The sequence below is a fragment of the Bombina bombina genome, chromosome 5 (genome assembly GCF_027579735.1).
Source record: "Bombina bombina isolate aBomBom1 chromosome 5, aBomBom1.pri, whole genome shotgun sequence".
Lineage (NCBI taxonomy): Eukaryota > Metazoa > Chordata > Amphibia > Anura > Bombinatoridae > Bombina > Bombina bombina.
In genome coordinates, this window is record NC_069503.1 from 11,694,717 (window position 1) to 11,722,637 (window position 27,921).

At 42.3% G+C, this 27,921-nt stretch overlaps 1 protein-coding gene across 3 annotated transcripts in view; it reads left to right on the top strand.

Moving 5' to 3' along the window:
• Positions 1 to 27,921, top strand: part of NOS3 (nitric oxide synthase 3) — a 720,543-nt gene that overhangs the window by 332,240 nt on the left and 360,382 nt on the right. For all 3 annotated transcript variants that reach the window (XR_008402467.1, XM_053713262.1, XM_053713263.1), the window contains exons 9-11: positions 15,758 to 15,859; positions 19,406 to 19,600; positions 26,016 to 26,095. Coding sequence is in view for 2 of the 3 variants with exons in the window: in XM_053713262.1 (XP_053569237.1) it covers positions 15,758 to 15,859; positions 19,406 to 19,600; positions 26,016 to 26,095 (377 nt within the window). In the remaining variant the exon portion in view is untranslated. The remainder of the gene's footprint in view (positions 1 to 15,757; positions 15,860 to 19,405; positions 19,601 to 26,015; positions 26,096 to 27,921) is intronic.

Genomic DNA, 27,921 nt, shown 5'->3' on the forward strand with positions numbered 1-27,921 from the left:
CCTTCATATACTAACCAGCCTTCATATACTAACCAGCCTTCATAGCCTTGTGCAGCCTTCATATACTAACCAGCCTTCATAGCCTTGTGCAGCCTTCATATACTAACCAGCCTTCATAGCCTTGTGCAGCCTTCATATACTAACCAGCCTTCATAGCCTTGTGCAGCCTTCATATACTAACCAGCCTTCATAGCCTTGTGCAGCCTTCATATACTAACCAGCCTTCATAGCCTTGTGCAGCCTTCATATACTAACCAGCCTTCATATACTAACCAGCCTTCATAGCCTTGTGCAGCCTTCATATACTAACCAGCCTTCATAGCCTTGTGCAGCCTTCATATACTAACCAGCCTTCATAGCCTTGTGCAGCCTTCATATACTAACCAGCCTTCATATACTAACCAGCCTTCATATACTAACCAGCCTTCATAGCCTTGTGCAGCCTTCATATACTAACCAGCCTTCATAGCCTTGTGCAGCCTTCATATACTAACCAGCCTTCATATACTAACCAGCCTTCATAGCCTTGTGAAGCCTTCATATACTAACCAGCCTTCATAGCCTTGTGCAGCCTTCATATACTAACCAGCCTTCATAGCCTTGTGCAGCCTTCATATACTAACCAGTCTTCATAGCCTTGTGCAGCCTTCATATACTAACCAGCCTTCATAGCCTTGTGCAGCCTTCATATACTAACCAGCCTTCATAGCCTTGTGCAGCCTTCATATACTAACCAGCCTTCATAGCCTTGTGCAGCCTTCATATACTAACCAGCCTTCATAGCCTTGTGCAGCCTTCATATACTAACCAGCCTTCATATACTAACCAGCCTTCATATACTAACCAGCCTTCATAGCCTTGTGCAGCCTTCATATACTAACCAGCCTTCATAGCCTTGTGCAGCCTTCATATACTAACCAGCCTTCATATACTAACCAGCCTTCATAGCCTTGTGAAGCCTTCATATACTAACCAGCCTTCATAGCCTTGTGCAGCCTTCATATACTAACCAGCCTTCATAGCCTTGTGCAGCCTTCATATACTAACCAGTCTTCATAGCCTTGTGCAGCCTTCATATACTAACCAGCCTTCATAGCCTTGTGCAGCCTTCATATACTAACCAGCCTTCATAGCCTTGTGCAGCCTTCATATACTAACCAGCCTTCATAGCCTTGTGCAGCCTACATATACTAACCAGCCTTCATAGCCTTGTGCAGCCTTCATATCCTAACCAGCCTTCATAGCCTTGTGCAGCCTTCATATACTAACCAGGCTTCATATACTAACCAGCCTTCATAGCCTTGTGCAGCCTTCATATACTAACCAGCCTTCATAGCCTTGTGCAGCCTTCATATACTAACCAGCCTTCATAGCCTTGTGCAGCCTTCATATACTAACCAGCCTTCATAGCCTTGTGCAGCCTTCATATACTAACCAGCCTTCATAGCCTTGTGCAGCCTTCATATACTAACCAGCCTTCATATACTAACCAGCCTTCATATACTAACCAGCCTTCATAGCCTTGTGCAGCCTACATATACTAACCAGCCTTCATAGCCTTGTGCAGCCTACATATACTAACCAGCCTTCATAGCCTTGTGCAGCCTTCATATACTAACCAGCCTTCATAGCCTTGTGCAGCCTTCATATACTAACCAGCCTTCATATACTAACCAGCCTTCATATACTAACCAGCCTTCATATACTAACCAGCCTTCATAGCCTTGTGCAGCCTTCATATACTAACCAGCCTTCATAGCCTTGTGCAGCCTTCATATACTAACCAGCCTTCATAGCCTTGTGCAGCCTTCATATACTAACCAGCCTTCATAGCCTTGTGCAGCCTTCATATACTAACCAGCCTTCATAGCCTTGTGCAGCCTTCATATACTAACCAGCCTTCATATACTAACCAGCCTTCATAGCCTTGTGCAGCCTTCATATACTAACCAGCCTTCATAGCCTTGTGCAGCCTTCATATACTAACCAGCCTTCATCCCCTTGTGCAGCCTTCATATACTAACCAGCCTTCATAGCCTTGTGCAGCCTTCATATACTAACCAGCCTTCATATACTAACCAGCCTTCATCCCCTTGTGCAGCCTACATATACTAACCAGCCTTCATAGCCTTGTGCAGCCTACATATCCTAACCAGCCTTCATAGCCTTGTGCAGCCTTCATATACTAACCAGCCTTCATAGCCTTGTGCAGCCTACATATACTAACCAGCCTTCATAGCCTTGTGCAGCCTTCATAGCCTTGTGCAGCCTTCATATACTAACCAGCCTTCATAGCCTTGTGCAGCCTTCATAGCCTTGTGCAGCCTTCATATACTAACCAGCCTTCATAGCCTTGTGCAGCCTTCATAGCCTTGTGCAGTGGGAGGCTGTGATTCTGGCTATTTGTTCATGGTGGGTAAGAATGTAGTGCGCTCTATATCTCCCTGGCAACATGGGGTACTGATGTACTTATATTATTAGTCAGATGGGGCACTGATGTACTTATATTATTGGTCACATGGGGCACTGATGTACTTATATTATTAGTCAGATGGGGCACTGATGTACTTATATTATTAGTCAGATGGGGCACTGATGTACTTATATTATTGGTCACATGGGGCACTGATGTACTTATATTATTGGTGACATGGAGCACTGATGTACTTATATTATTAGTCAGATGGGGCACTGATGTACTTATATTATTGGTCACATGGGGCACTGATGTACTTATATTATTGGTCACATGGAGCACTGATGTACTTATATTATTGGTCAGATGGGGCAGTGATGTACTTATATTATTGGTCAGATGGGGTACTGATGTACTTATATTATTAGTCAGATGGGGCACTGATGTACTTATATTATTAGTCAGATGGGGCACTGATGTACTTATATTATTAGTCAGATGGGGCACTGATGTACTTATATTATTGGTCACATGGGGCACTGATGTACTTATATTATTGGTCAGGTGGGGTACTGATGTACTTATATTATTAGTCAGATGGGGCACTGATGTACTTATATTATTGGTCACATGGGGCACTGATGTACTTATATTATTGGTCACATGGGGCACTGATGTACTTATATTATTGGTCACATGGGGCACTGATGTACTTATATTATTGGTCACATGGGGCACTGATGTACTTATATTATTGGGTCAGATGGGGCACTGATGTACTTATATTATTGGTCAGATGGGGCACTGATGTACTTATATTATTGGTCAGATGGGGCACTGATGTACTTATATTATTAGTCAGATGGGGCACTGATGTACTTATATTATTGGTCAGATGGGGCACTGATGTACTTATATTATTGGTCACATGGGGCACTGATGTACTTATATTATTGGTCAGATGGGGCACTGATGTACTTATATTATTGGTCACATGGGGCACTGATGTACTTATATTATTGGTCACATGGGGCACTGATGTACTTATATTATTGGTCAGATGGGGCACTGATGTACTTATATTATTGGTCACATGGGGCACTGATGTACTTATATTATTGGTCAGATGGGGCACTGATGTACTTATATTATTGGTCAGATGGGGCACTGATGTACTTATATTATTGGTCAGATGGGGCACTGATGTACTTATATTATTGGTCAGATGGAGCACTGATGTACTTATATTATTGGTCAGATGGGGCACTGATGTACTTATATTATTGGTCAGATGGAGCACTGATGTACTTATATTATTAGTCAGATGGGGCACTGATGTACTTATATTATTGGTCAGATGGGGCACTGATGTACTTATATTATTGGTCAGATGGGGCACTGATGTACTTATATTATTGGTCAGATGGGGCACTGATGTACTTATATTATTGGTCAGATGGGGCACTGATGTACTTATATTATTGGTCACATGGAGCACTGATGTACTTATATTATTAGTCAGATGGGGCACTGATGTACTTATATTATTGGTCAGATGGAGCACTGATGTACTTATATTATTGGTCACATGGAGCACTGATGTACTTATATTATTAGTCAGATGGGGCACTGATGTACTTATATTATTGGTCAGATGGGGCACTGATGTACTTATATTATTGGTCACATGGAGCACTGATGTACTTATATTATTAGTCAGATGGGGCACTGATGTACTTATATTATTGGTCAGATGGGGCACTGATGTACTTATATTATTGGTCACATGGAGCACTGATGTACTTATATTATTAGTCAGATGGGGCACTGATGTACTTATATTATTGGTCAGATGGAGCACTGATGTACTTATATTATTGGTCAGATGGGGCACTGATGTACTTATATTATTGGTCACATGGGGCACTGATGTACTTATATTATTGGTCAGATGGGGCACTGATGTACTTATATTATTGGTCACATGGAGCACTGATGTACTTATATTATTGGTCAGATGGGGCACTGATGTACTTATATTATTGGTCAGATGGGGCACTGATGTACTTATATTATTGGTCAGATGGGGTACTGATGTACTTATATTATTGGTCACATGGAGCACTGATGTACTTATATTATTGGTCAGATGGGGCACTGATGTACTTATATTATTGGTCAGATGGGGCACTGATGTACTTATATTATTGGTCAGATGGGGCACTGATGTACTTATATTATTGGTCAGATGGAGCACTGATGTACTTATATTATTGGTCAGATGGGGCACTGATGTACTTATATTATTGGTCAGATGGAGCACTGATGTACTTATATTATTAGTCAGATGGGGCACTGATGTACTTATATTATTGGTCAGATGGGGCACTGATGTACTTATATTATTGGTCAGATGGGGCACTGATGTACTTATATTATTGGTCAGATGGGGCACTGATGTACTTATATTATTGGTCAGATGGGGCACTGATGTACTTATATTATTGGTCACATGGAGCACTGATGTACTTATATTATTAGTCAGATGGGGCACTGATGTACTTATATTATTGGTCAGATGGAGCACTGATGTACTTATATTATTGGTCACATGGAGCACTGATGTACTTATATTATTAGTCAGATGGGGCACTGATGTACTTATATTATTGGTCAGATGGGGCACTGATGTACTTATATTATTGGTCACATGGAGCACTGATGTACTTATATTATTAGTCAGATGGGGCACTGATGTACTTATATTATTGGTCAGATGGGGCACTGATGTACTTATATTATTGGTCACATGGAGCACTGATGTACTTATATTATTAGTCAGATGGGGCACTGATGTACTTATATTATTGGTCAGATGGAGCACTGATGTACTTATATTATTGGTCAGATGGGGCACTGATGTACTTATATTATTGGTCACATGGGGCACTGATGTACTTATATTATTGGTCAGATGGGGCACTGATGTACTTATATTATTGGTCACATGGAGCACTGATGTACTTATATTATTGGTCAGATGGGGCACTGATGTACTTATATTATTGGTCAGATGGGGCACTGATGTACTTATATTATTGGTCAGATGGGGTACTGATGTACTTATATTATTGGTCACATGGAGCACTGATGTACTTATATTATTGGTCAGAAGGGGCACTGATGTACTTATATTATTGGTCAGATGGGGCACTGATGTACTTATATTATTGGTCAGATGGGGCACTGATGTACTTATATTATTGGTCAGGTGGGGCACTGATGTACTTATATTATTGGTCAGGTGGGGCACTGATGTACTTATATTATTGGTCAGATGGGGCACTGATGTACTTATATTATTGGTCAGATGGGGCACTGATGTACTTATATTATTGGTCAGATGGGGCACTGATGTACTTATATTATTGGTCAGATGGGGTACTGATGTACTTATATTATTGGTCACATGGAGCACTGATGTACTTATATTATTGGTCAGATGGGGCACTGATGTACTTATATTATTGGTCAGATGGGGCACTGATGTACTTATATTATTGGTCAGATGGGGCACTGATGTACTTATATTATTGGTCAGATGGGGCACTGATGTACTTATTATTGGTCACATGGGGCACTGATGTACTTATATTATTGGTCAGGTGGGGCACTGATGTACTTATATTATTGGTCAGATGGGGCACTGATGTACTTATATTATTGGTCAGATGGGGTACTGATGTACTTATATTATTGGTCAGATGGGGCACTGATGTACTTATATTATTGGTCAGATGGGGCACTGATGTACTTATATTATTGGTCAGGTGGGGCACTGATGTACTTATATTATTGGTCAGGTGGGGCACTGATGTACTTATATTATTAGTCAGATGGGGCACTGATGTACTTATATTATTGGTCAGATGGGGCACTGATGTACTTATATTATTGGTCAGATGGGGTACTGATGTACTTATATTATTGGTCTGATGGGGCACTGATGTACTTATATTATTGGTCAGATGGAGCACTGATGTACTTATATTATTGGTCAGATGGGGCACTGATGTACTTATATTATTGGTCAGATGGGGCACTGATGTACTTATATTATTGGTCAGATGGGGCACTGATGTACTTATATTATTGGTCACATGGAGCACTGATGTACTTATATTATTGGTCAGATGGGGCACTGATGTACTTATATTATTGGTCAGATGGGGCACTGATGTACTTATATTATTGGTCAGATGGGGCACTGATGTACTTATATTATTGGTCAGATGGGGGCACTGATGTACTTATATTATTGGTCACATGGGGCACTGATGTACTTATATTATTGGTCACATGGAGCACTGATGTACTTATATTATTGGTCAGATGGGGTACTGATGTACTTATATTATTGGTCAGATGGGGCACTGATGTACTTATATTATTGGTCAGATGGGGCACTGATGTACTTATATTATTGGTCAGATGGGGCACTGATGTACTTATATTATTGGTCACATGGGGCGCTGATGTACTTATATTATTGGTCAGATGGGGCACTGATGTACTTATATTATTGGTCAGATGGAGCACTGATGTACTTATATTATTAGTCACATGGGGCACTGATGTACTTATATTATTGGTCAGATGGGGCACTGATGTACTTATATTATTGGTCAGATGGGGCACTGATGTACTTATATTATTAGTCAGATGGGGCACTGATGTACTTATATTATTGGTCACACGGGGCACTGATGTACTTATATTATTGGTCACATGGAGCACTGATGTACTTATATTATTGGTCAGATGGGGCACTGATGTACTTATATTATTGGTCAGATGGGGCACTGATGTACTTATATTATTGGTCACATGGGGCACTGATGTACTTATATTATTAGTCAGATGGGGCACTGATGTACTTATATTATTGGTCACATGGGGCACTGAGGTACTTATATTATTGGTCAGATGGAGCGCTGATGTACTTATATTATTGGTCACATGGGGCACTGATGTACTTATATTATTGGTCACATGGGGCACTGATGTACTTATATTATTGGTCAGATGGGGCACTGATGTACTTATATTATTGGTCACATGGGGCACTGATGTACTTATATTATTGGTCACATGGGGCACTGATGTACTTATATTATTAGTCAGATGGGGCACAGATGTACTTATATTATTGGTCAGATGGGGCACTGATGTACTTATATTATTGGTCACATGGGGCACTGATGTACTTATATTATTGGTCAGATGGGGTACTGATGTACTTATATTATTGGTCAGATGGGGCACTGATGTACTTATATTATTAGTCAGATGGGGCACTGATTAACTTATATTATTGGTCAGATGGGGCACTGATGTACTTATATTATTGGTCACATGGGGCACTGATGTACTTATATTATTGGTCAGGTGGGGCACTGATGTACTTATATTATTGGTCAGATGGGGCACTGATGTACTTATATTATTGGTCTGATGGGTCACTGATGTACTTATATTATTGGTCAGATGGGGCACTGATGTACTTATATTATTGGTCAGATGGGGCACTGATGTACTTATATTATTGGTCAGATGGGGTACTGATGTATTTATATTATTGGTCACATGGGGCACTGATGTACTTATATTATTGGTCAGATGGGGCACTGATGTACTTATATTATTGGTCACATGGGGCACTGATGTACTTATATTATTGGTCACATGGGGCACTGATGTACTTATATTATTGGTCAGATGGGGCACTGATGTACTTATATTATTGGTCAGATGGGGTACTGATGTACTTATATTATTGGTCAGATGGGGCACTGATGTACTTATATTATTGGTCAGATGGGGCACTGATGTACTTATATTATTGGTCAGATGGGGTACTGATGTACTTATATTATTGGTCAGATGGGGCACTGATGTACTTATATTATTGGTCAGATGGGGCACTGATGTACTTATATTATTGGTCAGATGGGGCACTGATGTACTTATATTATTGGTCAGATGGGGCACTGATGTACTTTTATTATTGGTCACATGGGGCACTGATGTACTTATATTATTGGTCAGATGGGGCACTGATGTACTTATATTATTGGTCAGATGGGGCACTGATGTACTTATATTATTGGTCAGATGGGGCACTGATGTTCTTATATTATTGGTCAGATGGGGCACTGATGTACTTATATTATTGGTCAGATGGAGCACTGATGTACTTATATTATTGGTCAGATGGGGCACTGATGTACTTATATTATTGGTCAGATGGGGCACTGATGTACTTATATTATTGGTCAGATGGGGCACTGATGTACTTATATTATTGGTCAGATGGGGCACTGATGTACTTATATTATTGGTCAGATGGGGCACTGATGTACTTATATTATTGGTCAGATGGGGCACTGATGTACTTATATTATTGGTCAGATGGAGCACTGATGTACTTATATTATTGGTCAGATGGAGCACTGATGTACTTATATTATTGGTCAGATGGGGCACTGATGTACTTATATTATTGGTCAGATGGGGCACTGATGAACTTATATTATTGGTCAGATGGAGCACTGATGTACTTATATTATTGGTCAGATGGGGCACTGATGTACTTATATTATTGGTCAGATGGGGCACTGATGTACTTATATTATTGGTCAGATGGGGCACTGATGTACTTATATTATTGGTCAGATGGGGCACTGATGTACTTATATTATTGGTCAGATGGGGCACTAATGTACTTATATTATTGGTCAGATGGGGCACTGATGTACTTATATTATTGGTCAGATGGGGCACTGATGTACTTATATTATTGGTCACATGGGGCGCTGATGTACTTATATTATTGGTCAGATGGGGCACTGATGTACTTATATTATTGGTCAGATGGGGCAGTGATGTACTTATATTATTGGTCAGATGGGGTACTGATGTACTTATATTATTGGTCAGATGGGGCACTGATGTACTTATTATTGGTCAGATGGGGCACTGATGTACTTATATTATTGGTCAGATGGGGCACTGATGTACTTATATTATTGGTCAGATGGGGCACTGATGTACTTATATTATTGGTCAGATGGGGCACTGATGTACTTATATTATTGGTCAGATGGGGCACTGATGTACTTATATTATTGGTCAGGTGGGGCACTGATGTACTTATATTATTGGTCAGGTGGGGCACTGATGTACTTATATTATTGGTCAGGTGGGGCACTGATGTACTTATATTATTGGTCAGGTGGGGCACTGATGTACTTATATTATTGGTCAGATGGGGCAGTGATGTACTTATATTATTGGTCAGATGGGGTACTGATGTACTTATATTATTGGTCAGATGGGGCACTGATGTACTTATTATTGGTCAGATGGGGCACTGATGTACTTATATTATTGGTCAGATGGGGCACTGATGTACTTATATTATTGGTCAGATGGGGCACTGATGTACTTATATTATTGGTCAGGTGGGGCACTGATGTACTTATATTATTGGTCAGATGGGGCACTGATGTACTTATATTATTGGTCAGATGGGGCACTGATGTACTTATATTATTGGTCAGATGGGGCACTGATGTACTTATATTATTGGTCAGATGGGGCACTGATGTACTTATATTATTGGTCACATGGAGCACTGATGTACTTATATTATTAGTCAGATGGGGCACTGATGTACTTATATTATTGGTCAGATGGAGCACTGATGTACTTATATTATTGGTCACATGGAGCACTGATGTACTTATATTATTAGTCAGATGGGGCACTGATGTACTTATATTATTGGTCAGATGGGGCACTGATGTACTTATATTATTGGTCAGATGGAGCACTGATGTACTTATATTATTAGTCAGATGGGGCACTGATGTACTTATATTATTGGTCAGATGGGGCACTGATGTACTTATATTATTGGTCACATGGAGCACTGATGTACTTATATTATTAGTCAGATGGGGCACTGATGTACTTATATTATTGGTCAGATGGAGCACTGATGTACTTATATTATTGGTCAGATGGGGCACTGATGTACTTATATTATTGGTCACATGGGGCACTGATGTACTTATATTATTGGTCAGATGGGGCACTGATGTACTTATATTATTGGTCACATGGAGCACTGATGTACTTATATTATTGGTCAGATGGGGCACTGATGTACTTATATTATTGGTCAGATGGGGCACTGATGTACTTATATTATTGGTCAGATGGGGTACTGATGTACTTATATTATTGGTCACATGGAGCACTGATGTACTTATATTATTGGTCAGATGGGGCACTGATGTACTTATATTATTGGTCAGATGGGGCACTGATGTACTTATATTATTGGTCAGGTGGGGCACTGATGTACTTATATTATTGGTCAGGTGGGGCACTGATGTACTTATATTATTGGTCAGGTGGGGCACTGATGTACTTATATTATTGGTCAGATGGGGCACTGATGTACTTATATTATTGGTCAGATGGGGCACTGATGTACTTATATTATTGGTCAGATGGGGCACTGATGTACTTATATTATTGGTCAGATGGGGTACTGATGTACTTATATTATTGGTCACATGGAGCACTGATGTACTTATATTATTGGTCAGATGGGGCACTGATGTACTTATATTATTGGTCAGATGGGGCACTGATGTACTTATATTATTGGTCAGATGGGGCACTGATGTACTTATATTATTGGTCAGATGGGGCACTGATGTACTTATTATTGGTCACATGGGGCACTGATGTACTTATATTATTGGTCAGGTGGGGCACTGATGTACTTATATTATTGGTCAGATGGGGCACTGATGTACTTATATTATTGGTCAGATGGGGTACTGATGTACTTATATTATTGGTCAGATGGGGCACTGATGTACTTATATTATTGGTCAGATGGGGCACTGATGTACTTATATTATTGGTCAGGTGGGGCACTGATGTACTTATATTATTGGTCAGGTGGGGCACTGATGTACTTATATTATTAGTCAGATGGGGCACTGATGTACTTATATTATTGGTCAGATGGGGCACTGATGTACTTATATTATTGGTCAGATGGGGTACTGATGTACTTATATTATTGGTCTGATGGGGCACTGATGTACTTATATTATTGGTCAGATGGAGCACTGATGTACTTATATTATTGGTCAGATGGGGCACTGATGTACTTATATTATTGGTCAGATGGGGCACTGATGTACTTATATTATTGGTCAGATGGGGCACTGATGTACTTATATTATTGGTCACATGGAGCACTGATGTACTTATATTATTGGTCAGATGGGGCACTGATGTACTTATATTATTGGTCAGATGGGGCACTGATGTACTTATATTATTGGTCAGATGGGGCACTGATGTACTTATATTATTGGTCAGATGGGGCACTGATGTACTTATATTATTGGTCACATGGGGCACTGATGTACTTATATTATTGGTCACATGGAGCACTGATGTACTTATATTATTGGTCAGATGGGGTACTGATGTACTTATATTATTGGTCAGATGGGGCACTGATGTACTTATATTATTGGTCAGATGGGGCACTGATGTACTTATATTATTGGTCAGATGGGGCACTGATGTACTTATATTATTGGTCAGATGGGGCACTGATGTACTTATATTATTGGTCACATGGGGCGCTGATGTACTTATATTATTGGTCACATGGGGCACTGATGTACTTATATTATTGGTCAGATGGAGCACTGATGTACTTATATTATTAGTCACATGGGGCACTGATGTACTTATATTATTGGTCAGATGGGGCACTGATGTACTTATATTATTGGTCAGATGGGGCACTGATGTACTTATATTATTAGTCAGATGGGGCACTGATGTACTTATATTATTGGTCACACGGGGCACTGATGTACTTATATTATTGGTCACATGGAGCACTGATGTACTTATATTATTGGTCAGATGGGGCACTGATGTACTTATATTATTGGTCAGATGGGGCACTGATGTACTTATATTATTGGTCACATGGGGCACTGATGTACTTATATTATTAGTCAGATGGGGCACTGATGTACTTATATTATTGGTCACATGGGGCACTGAGGTACTTATATTATTGGTCAGATGGAGCGCTGATGTACTTATATTATTGGTCACATGGGGCACTGATGTACTTATATTATTGGTCACATGGGGCACTGATGTACTTATATTATTGGTCAGATGGGGCACTGATGTACTTATATTATTGGTCACATGGGGCACTGATGTACTTATATTATTGGTCACATGGGGCACTGATGTACTTATATTATTAGTCAGATGGGGCACAGATGTACTTATATTATTGGTCAGATGGGGCACTGATGTACTTATATTATTGGTCACATGGGGCACTGATGTACTTATATTATTGGTCAGATGGGGTACTGATGTACTTATATTATTGGTCAGATGGGGCACTGATGTACTTATATTATTAGTCAGATGGGGCACTGATTAACTTATATTATTGGTCAGATGGGGCACTGATGTACTTATATTATTGGTCACATGGGGCACTGATGTACTTATATTATTGGTCAGGTGGGGCACTGATGTACTTATATTATTGGTCAGATGGGGCACTGATGTACTTATATTATTGGTCTGATGGGTCACTGATGTACTTATATTATTGGTCAGATGGGGCACTGATGTACTTATATTATTGGTCAGATGGGGCACTGATGTACTTATATTATTGGGCAGATGGGGTACTGATGTATTTATATTATTGGTCACATGGGGCACTGATGTACTTATATTATTGGTCAGATGGGGCACTGATGTACTTATATTATTGGTCACATGGGGCACTGATGTACTTATATTATTGGTCACATGGGGCACTGATGTACTTATATTATTGGTCAGATGGGGCACTGATGTACTTATATTATTGGTCAGATGGGGTACTGATGTACTTATATTATTGGTCAGATGGGGCACTGATGTACTTATATTATTGGTCAGATGGGGCACTGATGTACTTATATTATTGGTCAGATGGGGTACTGATGTACTTATATTATTGGTCAGATGGGGCACTGATGTACTTATATTATTGGTCAGATGGGGCACTGATGTACTTATATTATTGGTCAGATGGGGCACTGATGTACTTATATTATTGGTCAGATGGGGCACTGATGTACTTTTATTATTGGTCACATGGGGCACTGATGTACTTATATTATTGGTCAGATGGGGCACTGATGTACTTATATTATTGGTCAGATGGGGCACTGATGTACTTATATTATTGGTCAGATGGGGCACTGATGTACTTATATTATTGGTCAGATGGGGCACTGATGTACTTATATTATTAGTCAGATGGGGCACTGATGTACTTATATTATTGGTCACATGGGGCACTGATGTACTTATATTATTGGTCAGGTGGAGCACTGATGTACTTATATTATTGGTCAGATGGAGCACTGATGTACTTATATTATTGGTCAGATGGGGTACTGATGTACTTATAATATTGGTCAGATGGGGCACTGATGTACTTATATTATTGGTCAGATGGGGCACTGATGTTCTTATATTATTGGTCAGATGGGGCACTGATGTACTTATATTATTGGTCAGATGGAGCACTGATGTACTTATATTATTGGTCAGATGGGGGCACTGATGTACTTATATTATTGGTCAGATGGGGCACTGATGTACTTATATTATTGGTCAGATGGGGCACTGATGTACTTATATTATTGGTCAGATGGGGCACTGATGTACTTATATTATTGGTCAGATGGGGCACTGATGTACTTATATTATTGGTCAGATGGGGCACTGATGTACTTATATTATTGGTCAGATGGAGCACTGATGTACTTATATTATTGGTCAGATGGAGCACTGATGTACTTATATTATTGGTCAGATGGGGCACTGATGTACTTATATTATTGGTCAGATGGGGCACTGATGTACTTATATTATTGGTCAGATGGAGCACTGATGTACTTATATTATTGGTCAGATGGGGCACTGATGTACTTATATTATTGGTCAGATGGGGCACTGATGTACTTATATTATTGGTCAGATGGGGCACTGATGTACTTATATTATTGGTCAGATGGGGCACTGATGTACTTATATTATTGGTCAGATGGGGCACTAATGTACTTATATTATTGGTCAGATGGGGCACTGATGTACTTATATTATTGGTCAGATGGGGCACTGATGTACTTATATTATTGGTCACATGGGGCGCTGATGTACTTATATTATTGGTCAGATGGGGCACTGATGTACTTATATTATTGGTCAGATGGGGCAGTGATGTACTTATATTATTGGTCAGATGGGGTACTGATGTACTTATATTATTGGTCAGATGGGGCACTGATGTACTTATTATTGGTCAGATGGGGCACTGATGTACTTATATTATTGGTCAGATGGGGCACTGATGTACTTATATTATTGGTCAGATGGGGCACTGATGTACTTATATTATTGGTCAGATGGGGCACTGATGTACTTATATTATTGGTCAGATGGGGCACTGATGTACTTATATTATTGGTCAGGTGGGGCACTGATGTACTTATATTATTGGTCAGGTGGGGCACTGATGTACTTATATTATTGGTCAGGTGGGGCACTGATGTACTTATATTATTGGTCAGGTGGGGCACTGATGTACTTATATTATTGGTCAGATGGGGCAGTGATGTACTTATATTATTGGTCAGATGGGGTACTGATGTACTTATATTATTGGTCAGATGGGGCACTGATGTACTTATTATTGGTCAGATGGGGCACTGATGTACTTATATTATTGGTCAGATGGGGCACTGATGTACTTATATTATTGGTCAGATGGGGCACTGATGTACTTATATTATTGGTCAGGTGGGGCACTGATGTACTTATATTATTGGTCAGATGGGGCACTGATGTACTTATATTATTGGTCAGATGGGGCAGTGATGTACTTATTATTGGTCAGATCCAGTAATAGGCATGTTACAGAATCAGCATAGATTTGTTACTTGCACTGACGCATGTTGTTACTGCTGTAGCAAGTTATGTAATGTCCCATAGAGTACTGACTGTATAGAAGGATAACATACATTGGCTGTTGCACTGTGGCCTTTAGTATACAGTCATTGTTACAATTAATAAACCAAGCTGGCACATGACACAACTGAATCTGTTCTACCATTTCACATCTCTGGTATTTGTCACTGTTCCCAGGAGGTGGCGAAACGTCTGGGGCTGGACACCAAGAAGACGTCCTCTCTGTGGAAGGACAAAGCTGCTCTTGAGATTAATATTGCTGTGTTACACAGCTATCAGGTAAGTGACCCTGGTGTGATCTCTCACTGGTTACAGGAGGTGCAGAAGAGCATTAGATGCTACAAGGGGCATCATTACAGAATGTTCCTGCTATAAAGTAACATACTAGATGAGGCTGTCTGTCTGTCTGTCTGATTAACACCTTGTTTTACAATAGATACACTCCCCTACCTTGTGCCTCATTGTAGGAGCCCATTACTGAAGCAGACACCACATGGTCATTTTGTTACATTGTACTATGTTATCTTATCACCTCTGCTGAGGTCAGTTAGCTACAGATATGTAGCAGGGTTAAGCTTGAAAAATATGCTGTCTGCACTTCTATTTCTCAGAATTGGGAAACCATCAATTTTCAGAGTTGAATAAGAAGAAAAGGGGAGTGTATTGCAGTTTTGATTTTTACTACACATAAACATTAGTTTGTGTCCCGAAGAGGGTAAACTCACTTGCCTGTCTATAGCCCAGGGGCAGGGGAAGCCAGGGAAGGGCATTATGGGGAATGAGAAGTGACAGAACAAGAGGTCATGCTTGTGTGCTGATGTAAGGATGAGGAACATCTTACACAGTCTTAGCCCAGTACAAAACCAATAATCTTCTGTCTGTGCTTCTGGGTGACGCTATGCTTCTGGGTGACGCTATGCTTCTGGGTGACGCTATGCTTCTGGGTGACGCTATGCTTCTGGGTGACGCTATGCTTCTGGGTGACGCTATGCTTTTGGGTGATGCTATGCTTTTGGGTGACGCTATGCTTTTGGGTGACGCTATGCTTTTGGGTGACGCTGTGCTTTTGGGTGACGCTGTGCTTTTGGGTGACGCTGTGCTTTTTGGTGACGTTGTGCTTTTTGTTGACGCTCTGCTTCTGGGTGACGCTCTGCTTCTGGGTGACGCTGTGCTTCTGGGTGCCGCTCTGCTTCTGGGTGCCGCTCTGCTTCTGGGTGCCGCTCTGCTTCTGGGTGACGCTGTGTTTCTGGGTGACTCTGTGTTTCTGGGTGACTCTGTGTTTCTGGGTGACGCTGTGTTTCTGGGTGACGCTGTGCTTTTTGGTGACGCTGTGTTTCTGGGTGACGCTGTGCTTTTTGTTGACGCTGTGTTTCTGGGTGACGCTGTGTTTCTGGGTGACGCTGTGCTTTTTGGTGACGCTGTGTTTCTGGGTGACACTGTGTTTCTGGGTGACGCTGTGCTTTTTGTTGATGTTGTGTTTCTGGGTGATGCTGTGCTTTTTGGTGACGTTGTGCTTTTTGTTGACACTGTGTTTCTGGGCGACGCTCTGCTTCTGGGTGACTCTGTGTTTCTGGGTGACGCTCTGCTTCTGGGTGACGCTCTGCTTCTGGGTGATGCTCTGCTTCTGGGTGACGCTGTGTTTCTGGGTGACACTGTGTTTCTGGGTGATGATGTGCTTTTTGGTGACGCTGTGTTTCTGGGTGACGCTGTGCTTTTTGGTGACGCTGTGTTTCTGGGTGATGCTGTGCTTTTTGGTGACGCTGTGTTTCTGGGTGATGCTGTGCTTTTTGTTGACGCTGTGTTTCTGGGTGATGCTGTGCTTTTTGGTGACGTTGTGCTTTTTTTTGAAGCTGTGTTTCTGGGTGACGCTGTGCTTTTTGGTGACGCTGTGTTTCTGGGTGACGCTGTGCTTTTTGGTGACGCTGTGTTTCTGGGTGATGCTGTGCTTTTTGGTGACGTTGTGCTTTTTGGTGAGACTGTGTTTCTGGGTGACGCTGTGCTTCAAGATGACGCTCTGCTTCTGGATGACGCTGTGCTTTTTGGTGACGCTGTGTTTCTGGGTGACGCTGTGCTTTTTGGTGACGTTGTGCTTTTTGGTGTGGCTGTGTTTCTGGGTGATGCTGTGCTTTTTGGTGACGTTGTGCTTTTTGGTGTGGCTGTGTTTCTGGGTGACACTGTGCTTTTTGGTGACGCTGTGCTTTTTGGTGTGGCTGTGTTTCTGGGTGACGCTGTGCTTTTTGGTGACGCTGTGCTTTTTGGTGACGCTGTGTTTCTGGGTGATGCTGTGCTTTTTGGTGACGTTGTGCTTTTTGGTGAGACTGTGTTTCTGGGTGACGCTATGTTTCTGGGTGACGCTCTGCTTCAAGATGACGCTCTGCTTCTGGGTGACGCTGTGCTTTTTGGTGACGCTGTGTTTCTGGGTGACGCTGTGCTTTTTGGTGACGTTGTGCTTTTTGGTGTGGCTGTGTTTCTGGGTGACGCTGTGCTTTTTGGTGACGTTGTGCTTTTTGGTGTGGCTGTGTTTCTGGGTGACGCTGTGCTTTTTGGTGACGTTGTGCTTTTTGGTGTGGCTGTGTTTCTGGGTGACGCTGTGCTCTTTGTTGACGCTGTGCTTTTTGGTGTGGCTGTGTTTCTGGGTGACGCAGTGCTTTTTGGTGTGGCTGTGTTTCTGGGTGACGCAGTGCTTTTTGGTGACGTTGTGCTTTTTGGTGTGGCTGTGTTTCTGGGTGACGCAGTGCTTTTTGGTGTGGCTGTGTTTCTGGGTGACGCTGTGCTTTTTGGTGACGTTGTGCTTTTTGGTGTGGCTGTGTTTCTGGGTGACGCAGTGCTTTTTGGTGACGCTGTGCTTTTTGGTGACGCTGTGCTTTTTGGTTGCGCTGTGCTTTTTGGTGACGCTGTGCTTTTTGGTTGCGCTGTGCTTTTTGGTGACGCTGTGCTTTTTGGTGTGGCTGTGTTTCTGGGTGACGCTGTGCTTTTTGGTGACGCTGTGCTTTTTGGTTGCGCTGTGCTTTTTGGTTGCGCTGTGCTTTTTGGTGACGCTGTGCTTTTTGGTTGCGCTGTGCTTTTTGGTGACGCTGTGCTTTTTGGTGTGGCTGTGTTTCTGGGTGACGCTGTGCTTTTTGGTGACGCTGTGCTTTTTGGTTGCGCTGTGCTTTTTGGTGACGCTGTGTTTCTGGGTGACGCTGTGTTTCTGGGTGACGCTCTGTTTCTGGGTGACGCTGTGCTTTTTGGTGACGCTGTGCTTTTTGGTGACGCTGTGCTTTTTGGTTGCGCTGTGCTTTTTGGTGACGCTGTGCTTTTTGGTTGCGCTGTGCTTTTTGGTGAGGTTGTGCTTTTTGGTGTGGCTGTGCTTTTTGGTGTGGCTGTGTTTCTGGGTGACGCTGTGCTTTTTGGTGACGCTGTGCTTTTTGGTGTGGCTGTGCTTTTTGGTGTGGCTGTGTTTCTGGGTGACGCTGTGCTTTTTGGTGACGCTGTGCTTTTTGGTGTGGCTGTGCTTTTTGGTGTGGCTGTGTTTCTGGGTGACGCTGTGCTTTTTGGTGACGCTGTGCTTTTTGGTGACGCTGTGCTTTTTGGTGACGCTGTGCTTTTTGGTGTGGCTGTGTTTCTGGGTGACGCTGTGCTTTTTGGTGACGCTGTGCTTTTTGGTGACGCTGTGCTTTTTGGTTGCGCTGTGCTTTTTGGTGACGCTGTGCTTTTTGGTGACGCTGTGTTTCTGGGTGACGCTGTGTTTCTGGGTGACGCTGTGCTTTTTGGTGACGCTGTGCTTTTTCGTTGCGCTGTGCTTTTTGGTGACGCTGTGCTTTTTGGTGACACTGTGATTCTCAGAGTGACAAGGTGACCATCGTGGACCATCATGCAGCTACCGAGTCGTTCATGAAGCACATGGAGCATGAGACTCGCCTGCGCGGAGGTTGCCCTGCTGACTGGGTCTGGATTGTTCCTCCGACGTCTGGCAGCCTCACACCCGTGTTCCACCAGGAGATGGTGAATTACCACCTGACGCCTTCCTTTCTGTACCAGGTGTGAGCGCCTCTATCATACACCATTCCCATCACACACACTGCGCGCTTTGTTATATTAATCATCATACAACAACTGTCTGTTCTGTGCTGCTCCTGCACATTAACACCATTATTGTCTGTATTGCCCCCATCACCCCTGGCACATTCGTTTATATGTACTGCATGTAGCAGGGTTAGGCTGGGAAGTCTCAGATGTGCACTTCCAATCCTCAGACCTAGAAAACTATTAAATTAAAGGAAATACTGAAATAAATAAAGTGGTTTTATGTTACAGAGCGTTTAATGCCCCTTTGTATGATCGCTCTCACAAAGGATCTATTTGTGAGGTTATCTGAGACCCAAGTGATAATGTTTAGTGAACCCCACAGAAAATCTCACAGTCTTTAGCAGCGCTAGGAGCTGTTATGTTAAATCTCACATTTAGAGTCTTTAGCAGCGCCAGGAGCTGTCATGTTAAATCTCACATTTAGAGTCTTTAGCAGCGCTAGGAGCTGTCATGTTAAATCTCACATTTAGAGTCTTTAGCAGCGCTAGGAGCTGTCGTGTTAAATCTCACATTTAGAGTCTTTAGCAGCGCTAGGAGCTGTCATGTTAAATCTCACATTTAGAGTCTTTAGCAGCGCTAGGAGCTGTCATGTTAAATCTCACATTTAGAGTCTTTAGCAGCGCTAGGAGCTGTCGTGTTAAATCTCACATTTGGAGTCTTTAGCAGCGCTAGGAGCTGTCGTGTTAAATCTCACATTTAGAGTCTTTAGTAGCGCCAGGAGCTGTCGTGTTAAATCTCACATTTGGAGTCTTTAGCAGCGCTAGGAGCTGTCGTGTTAAATCTCACATTTAGAGTCTTTAGCAGCGCTAGGAGCTGTTGTGTTAAATCTCACATTTAGAGTCTTTAGCAGCGCTAGGAGCTGTTGTGTTAAATCTCACATTTAGAGTCTTTAGCAGCACCAGGAGCTGTCATGTTAAATCTCACATTTAGAGTCTTTAGCAGCGCTAGGAGCTGCCGTGTTAAATCTCACATTTAGAGTCTTTAGCAGCGCTAGGAGCTGTCGTGTTAAATCTCACATTTGGAGTCTTTAGCAGCGCTAGGAGCTGCCGTGTTAAATCTCACATTTAGAGTCTTTAGCAGCGCTAGGAGCTGTCGTGTTAAATCTCACATTTGGAGTCTTTAGCAGCGCTAGGAGCTGTCGTGTTAAATCTCACATTTAGAGTCTTTAGCAGCGCTAGGAGCTGTTGTGTTAAATCTCACATTTAGAGTCTTTAGCAGCGCCGGGAGCTGCCGTGTTAAATCTCACATTTAGAGTCTTTAGCAGCACCAGGAGCTGTCATGTTAAATCTCACATTTAGAGTCTTTAGCAGCGCCGGGAGCTGTCATGTTAAATCTCACATTTAGAGTCTTTAGCAGCGCCGGGAGCTGTCATGTTAAATCTCACATTTAGAGTCTTTAGCAGCGCTAGGAGCTGTCATGTTAAATCTCACATTTAGAGTCTTTAGCAGCGCTAGGAGCTGTCATGTTAAATCTCACATTTAGAGTCTTTAGCAGCGCCGGGAGCTGTCATGTTAAATCTCACATTTAGAGTCTTTAGCAGCGCTAGGAGCTGTCGTGTTAAATCTCACATTTAGAGTCTTTAGCAGCGCTAGGAGCTGTCATGTTAAATCTCACATTTAGAGTCTTTAGCAGCGCTAGGAGCTGTCATGTTAAATCTCACATTTAGAGTCTTTAGCAGCGCTAGGAGCTGTCGTGTTAAATCTCACATTTGGAGTCTTTAGCAGCGCTAGGAGCTGTCGTGTTAAATCTCACATTTAGAGTCTTTAGTAGCGCCAGGAGCTGTCGTGTTAAATCTCACATTTGGAGTCTTTAGCAGCGCTAGGAGCTGTCGTGTTAAATCTCACATTTAGAGTCTTTAGCAGCGCTAGGAGCTGTTGTGTTAAATCTCACATTTAGAGTCTTTAGCAGCGCTAGGAGCTGTTGTGTTAAATCTCACATTTAGAGTCTTTAGCAGCACCAGGAGCTGTCATGTTAAATCTCACATTTAGAGTCTTTAGCAGCGCTAGGAGCTGCCGTGTTAAATCTCACATTTAGAGTCTTTAGCAGCGCCAGGAGCTGTCGTGTTAAATCTCACATTTGGAGTCTTTAGCAGCGCTAGGAGCTGCCGTGTTAAATCTCACATTTAGAGTCTTTAGCAGCGCTAGGAGCTGTCGTGTTAAATCTCACATTTGGAGTCTTTAGCAGCGCTAGGAGCTGTCGTGTTAAATCTCACATTTAGAGTCTTTAGCAGCGCTAGGAGCTGTTGTGTTAAATCTCACATTTAGAGTCTTTAGCAGCGCTGGGAGCTGCCGTGTTAAATCTCACATTTAGAGTCTTTAGCAGCACCAGGAGCTGTCATGTTAAATCTCACATTTAGAGTCTTTAGCAGCGCCGGGAGCTGTCATGTTAAATCTCACATTTAGAGTCTTTAGCAGCGCCGGGAGCTGTCATGTTAAATCTCACATTTAGAGTCTTTAGCAGCGCTAGGAGCTGTCATGTTAAATCTCACATTTAGAGTCTTTAGCAGCGCTAGGAGCTGTCATGTTAAATCTCACATTTAGAGTCTTTAGCAGCGCCGGGAGCTGTCATGTTAAATCTCACATTTAGAGTCTTTAGCAGCGCCAGGAGCTGTCGTGTTAAATCTCACATTTAGAGTCTTTAGCAGCGCTAGGAGCTGTTGTGTTAAATCTCACATTTAGAGTCTTTAGCAGCGCCAGGAGCTGTCATGTTAAATCTCACATTTAGAGTCTTTAGCAGCGCCGGGAGCTGTCGTGTTAAATCTCACATTTAGAGTCTTTAGCAGCGCCAGGAGCTGTCGTGTTAAATCTCACATTTAGAGTCTTTAGCAGCGCTAGGAGCTGTTGTGTTAAATCTCACATTTAGAGTCTTTAGCAGCGCCAGGAGCTGTCATGTTAAATCTCACATTTAGAGTCTTTAGCAGCGCCGGGAGCTGTCATGTTAAATCTCACATTTAGAGTCTTTAGCAGCGCTAGGAGCTGTCATGTTAAATCTCACATTTAGAGTCTTTAGCAGCGCCAGGAGCTGTTATGTTAAATCTCACATTTAGAGTCTTTAGCAGCGCCGGGAGCTGTTATGTTAAATCTCACATTTAGAGTCTTTAGCAGCGCTAGGAGCTGTCGTGTTAAATCTCACATTTAGAGTCTTTAGCAGCGCTAGGAGCTGTTATGTTAAATCTCACATTTAGAGTCTTTAGCAGCGCCGGGAGCTGTCATGTTAAATCTCACATTTAGAGTCTTTAGCAGCGCCAGGAGCTGTCATGTTAAATCTCACATTTAGAGTCTTTAGCAGCGCCGGGAGCTGTCATGTTAAATCTCACATTTAGAGTCTTTAGCAGCGCTAGGAGCTGTCATGTTAAATCTCAAATTTAGAGTCTTTAGCAGCGCCGGGAGCTGTCATGTTAAATCTCACATTTAGAGTCTTTAGCAGCGCCGGGAGCTGTCATGTTAAATCTCACATTTAGAGTCTTTAGCAGCGCTAGGAGCTGTCATGTTAAATCTCACATTTAGAGTCTTTAGCAGCGCTAGGAGCTGTCATGTTAAATCTCACATTTAGAGTCTTTAGCAGCGCTAGGAGCTGTCATGTTAAATCTCACATTTAGAGTCTTTAGCAGCGCTAGGAGCTGTCATGTTAAATCTCACATTTAGAGTCTTTAGCAGCGCCGGGAGCTGTCATGTTAAATCTCACATTTAGAGTCTTTAGCAGCGCCAGGAGCTGTCATGTTAAATCTCACATTTAGAGTCTTTAGCAGCGCTAGGAGCTGTCATGTTAAATCTCACATTTAGAGTCTTTAGCAGCGCTAGGAGCTGTCATGTTAAATCTCACATTTAGAGTCTTTAGCAGCGCCAGGAGCTGTCATGTTAAATCTCACATTTAGAGTCTTTAGCAGCGCTAGGAGCTGTCATGTTAAATCTCACATTTAGAGTCTTTAGCAGCGCTAGGAGCTGTCATGTTAAATCTCACATTTAGAGTCTTTAGCAGCGCTAGGAGCTGTTGTGTTAAATCTCACATTTAGAGTCTTTAGCAGCGCCAGGAGCTGTCATGTTAAATCTCACATTTAGAGTCTTTAGCAGCGCCGGGAGCTGTCGTGTTAAATCTCACATTTAGAGTCTTTAGCAGCGCCAGGAGCTGTCGTGTTAAATCTCACATTTAGAGTCTTTAGCAGCGCTAGGAGCTGTTGTGTTAAATCTCACATTTAGAGTCTTTAGCAGCGCCAGGAGCTGTCATGTTAAATCTCACATTTAGAGTCTTTAGCAGCGCTAGGAGCTGTCATGTTAAATCTCACATTTAGAGTCTTTAGCAGCGCTAGGAGCTGTCATGTTAAATCTCACATTTAGAGTCTTTAGCAGCGCTAGGAGCTGTTGTGTTAAATCTCACATTTAGAGTCTTTAGCAGCGCCAGGAGCTGTCGTGTTAAATCTCACATTTAGAGTCTTTAGCAGCGCCGGGAGCTGTCGTGTTAAATCTCACATTTAGAGTCTTTAGCAGCGCCAGGAGCTGTCATGTTAAATCTCACATTTAGAGTCTTTAGCAGCGCTAGGAGCTGTTGTGTTAAATCTCACATTTAGAGTCTTTAGCAGCGCCAGGAGCTGTCATGTTAAATCTCACATTTAGAGTCTTTAGCAGCGCCGGGAGCTGTCGTGTTAAATCTCACATTTAGAGTCGTTAGCAGCGCCAGGAGCTGTCATGTTAAATCTCACATTTAGAGTCTTTAGCAGCGCTAGGAGCTGTTGTGTTAAATCTCACATTTAGAGTCTTTAGCAGCGCCAGGAGCTGTCATGTTAAATCTCACATTTAGAGTCTTTAGCAGCGCTAGGAGCTGTCATGTTAAATCTCACATTTAGAGTCTTTAGCAGCGCCGGGAGCTGTCATGTTAAATCTCACATTTAGAGTCTTTAGCAGCGCTAGGAGCTGTCATGTTAAATCTCACATTTAGAGTCTTTAGCAGCGCCGGGAGCTGTCATGTTAAATCTCACATTTAGAGTCTTTAGCAGCGCCAGGAGCTGTCATGTTAAATCTCACATTTAGAGTCTTTAGCAGCGCCGGGAGCTGTCATGTTAAATCTCACATTTAGAGTCTTTAGCAGCGCTAGGAGCTGTTGTGTTAAATCTCACATTTAGAGTCTTTAGCAGCACCAGGAGCTGTCATGTTAAATCTCACATTTAGAGTCTTTAGCAGCGCTAGGAGCTGTCATGTTAAATCTCACATTTAGAGTCTTTAGCAGCGCCAGGAGCTGTCATGTTAAATCTCACATTTAGAGTCTTTAGCAGCGCTAGGAGCTGTTGTGTTAAATCTCACATTTAGAGTCTTTAGCAGCGCCAGGAGCTGTCATGTTAAATCTCACATTTAGAGTCTTTAGCAGCGCTAGGAGCTGTCATGTTAAATCTCACATTTAGAGTCTTTAGCAGCGCTAGGAGCTGTCATGTTAAATCTCACATTTAGAGTCTTTAGCAGCACCAGGAGCTGTCATGTTAAATCTCACATTTAGAGTCTTTAGCAGCGCTAGGAGCTGTCATGTTAAATCTCACATTTAGAGTCTTTAGCAGCGCTAGGAGCTGTCATGTTAAATCTCACATTTAGAGTCTTTAGCAGCGCCAGGAGCTGTCATGTTAAATCTCACATTTAGAGTCTTTAGCAGCGCTAGGAGCTGTCATGTTAAATCTCACATTTAGAGTCTTTAGCAGCGCTAGGAGCTGTCATGTTAAATCTCACATTTAGAGTCTTTAGCAGCGCCGGGAGCTGTCATGTTAAATCTCACATTTAGAGTCTTTAGCAGCGCCGGGAGCTGTCATGTTAAATCTCACATTTAGAGTCTTTAGCAGCGCCGGGAGCTGTCATGTTAAATCTCACATTTAGAGTCTTTAGCAGCGCTAGGAGCTGTCATGTTAAATCTCACATTTAGAGTCTTTAGCAGCGCCGGGAGCTGTCATGTTAAATCTCACATTTAGAGTCTTTAGCAGCGCCGGGAGCTGTCATGTTAAATCTCACATTTAGAGTCTTTAGCAGCGCCGGGAGCTGTCATGTTAAATCTCACATTTAGAGTCTTTAGCAGCGCTAGGAGCTGTCATGTTAAATCTCACATTTAGAGTCTTTAGCAGCGCCGGGAGCTGTCATGTTAAATCTCACATTTAGAGTCTTTAGCAGCGCTAGGAGCTGTCATGTTAAATCTCACATTTAGAGTCTTTAGCAGCACCAGGAGCTGCCGTGTTAAATCTCACAATCTCCAGCGAGTAGTCACATTGGGCCCTATGGCTTTTTATAGGGGGACTGAGCCTGTTGTCCTTTTGCATCCAGTGGTGCCCCATATGCTCTGCTTGCTGAAGGTTCCCAGACCGCTCTCTAATGCCCCTTATCGTCTCACTTTTTTGCAGCCTGATGCCTGGAAACATCACATCTGGAAGGGGTCTCAGAGCACCATTACCAGAAAAAGAACCTTCAAGGAAGTTGCCAAGTGAGCAATATAAATGGTTGTCCTCTAACATGTGTGGTCCTTAATGAGTGCATGCTTCAATTTGAGTGTGTGCTACTGTATGCTTCAATTTAAGTGTGTGCTATTGTATGCTTCAATTTAAGTGTGTGCTACTGTATGCTTCAATTTAAGTGTGTGCTACTGTATGCTTCAATTTAAGTGTGTGCTACTGTATGCTTCAATTTGAGTGTGTGCTACTGTATGCTTCAATTTGAGTGTGTGCTACCTACTGTATGCTTCAATTTGAGTGTGTGCTATTGTATGCTTCAATTTGAGTGTGTGCTATTGTATGCTTCAATTTGAGTGTGTGCTATTGTATGCTTCAATTTGAGTGTGTGCTATTGTATGCTTCAATTTGAGTGTGTGCTATTGTATGCTTCAATTTGAGTGTGTGCTACTGTATGCTTCAATTTGAGTGTGTGCTACTGTATGCTTCAATTTGAGTGTGTGCTACTGTATGCTTCAATTTGAGTGTGTGCTATTGTATGCTTCAATTTGAGTGTGTGCTATTGTATGCTTCAATTTGAGTGTGTGCTATTGTATGCTTCAATTTGAGTGTGTGCTACTGTATGCTTCAATTTGAGTGTGTGATACTGTATGCTTCAATTTGAGTGTGTGCTACTGTATGCTTCAATTTGAGTGTGTGCTACTATATGCTTCAATTTGAGTGTGTGCTACTGTATGCTTCAATTTGAGTGTGTGCTAGTGTATGCTTCAATTTGAGTGTGTGCTAGTGTATGCTACATTAGATCATGGGCTACACTGAGTGTGTGCTACAGTGCGCATGTATATTACAGTGAGTGTGTGCTACTGTGCGCATGTTTACTACAGTGATTGTGTGCTACTGTGCGCATGTACACCACAATGAGTGTGTGCTACAGTGTGCTTGTATACTACAGTGAGTGTATGTTACAGTGTGCATGTATACCTCAGTGAGTGTGTGCTACAGTGTGCTTGTATACCTCAGTGAGTGTGTGCTACAGTGTGCTTGTATACCTCAGTGAGTGTGTGCTACAGTGTGCATGTATACCTCAGTGAGTGTGTGCTACAGTGTGCTTGTATACCACAGTGAGTGTGTGCTACAGTGTGCTTGTATACCACAGTGAGTGTATGTTACAGTGTGCATGTATACCACAGTGAGTGTGTGCTACTGTGCGCATGTACACCACAATGAGTGTGTGCTACAGTGTGCATGTATACCTCAGTGAGTGTGTGCTACAGTGTGCTTGTATACCACAGTGAGTGTATGTTACAGTGTGCATGTATACCTCAGTGAGTGTGTGCTACAGTGTGCTTGTATACCTCAGTGAGTGTGTGCTACAGTGTGCATGTATACCTCAGTGAGTGTGTGCTACAGTGTGCATATATACCTCAGTGAGTGTTTGCTACAGTGCGCATGTATACCACAGTGAGTGTGTGCTACAGTGCGCATGTATACCACAGTGAGTGTGTGCTACAGTGCGCATGTATACCACAGTGAGTGTGTGCTACAGTGCGCATGTATACCACAGTGAGTGTGTGCTACAGTGCGCATGTATACCACAGTGAGTGTGTGCTACTGTGCACATGTATACTACAGTGAGTGTGTGCTACAGTGCGCATGTACACCACAGTGAGTGTGTGTTACAGTGTGCATGTATACCTCAGTGAGTGTGTGCTACAGTGCGCATGTATACCACAGTGAGTGTGTGTTACAGTGTGCATGTATACCTCAGTGAGTGTGTGCTACAGTGCGCATGTATACCACAGTGAGTGTGTGTTACAGTGTGCATGTATACCACAGTGAGTGTGTGCTACTGTGCGCATGT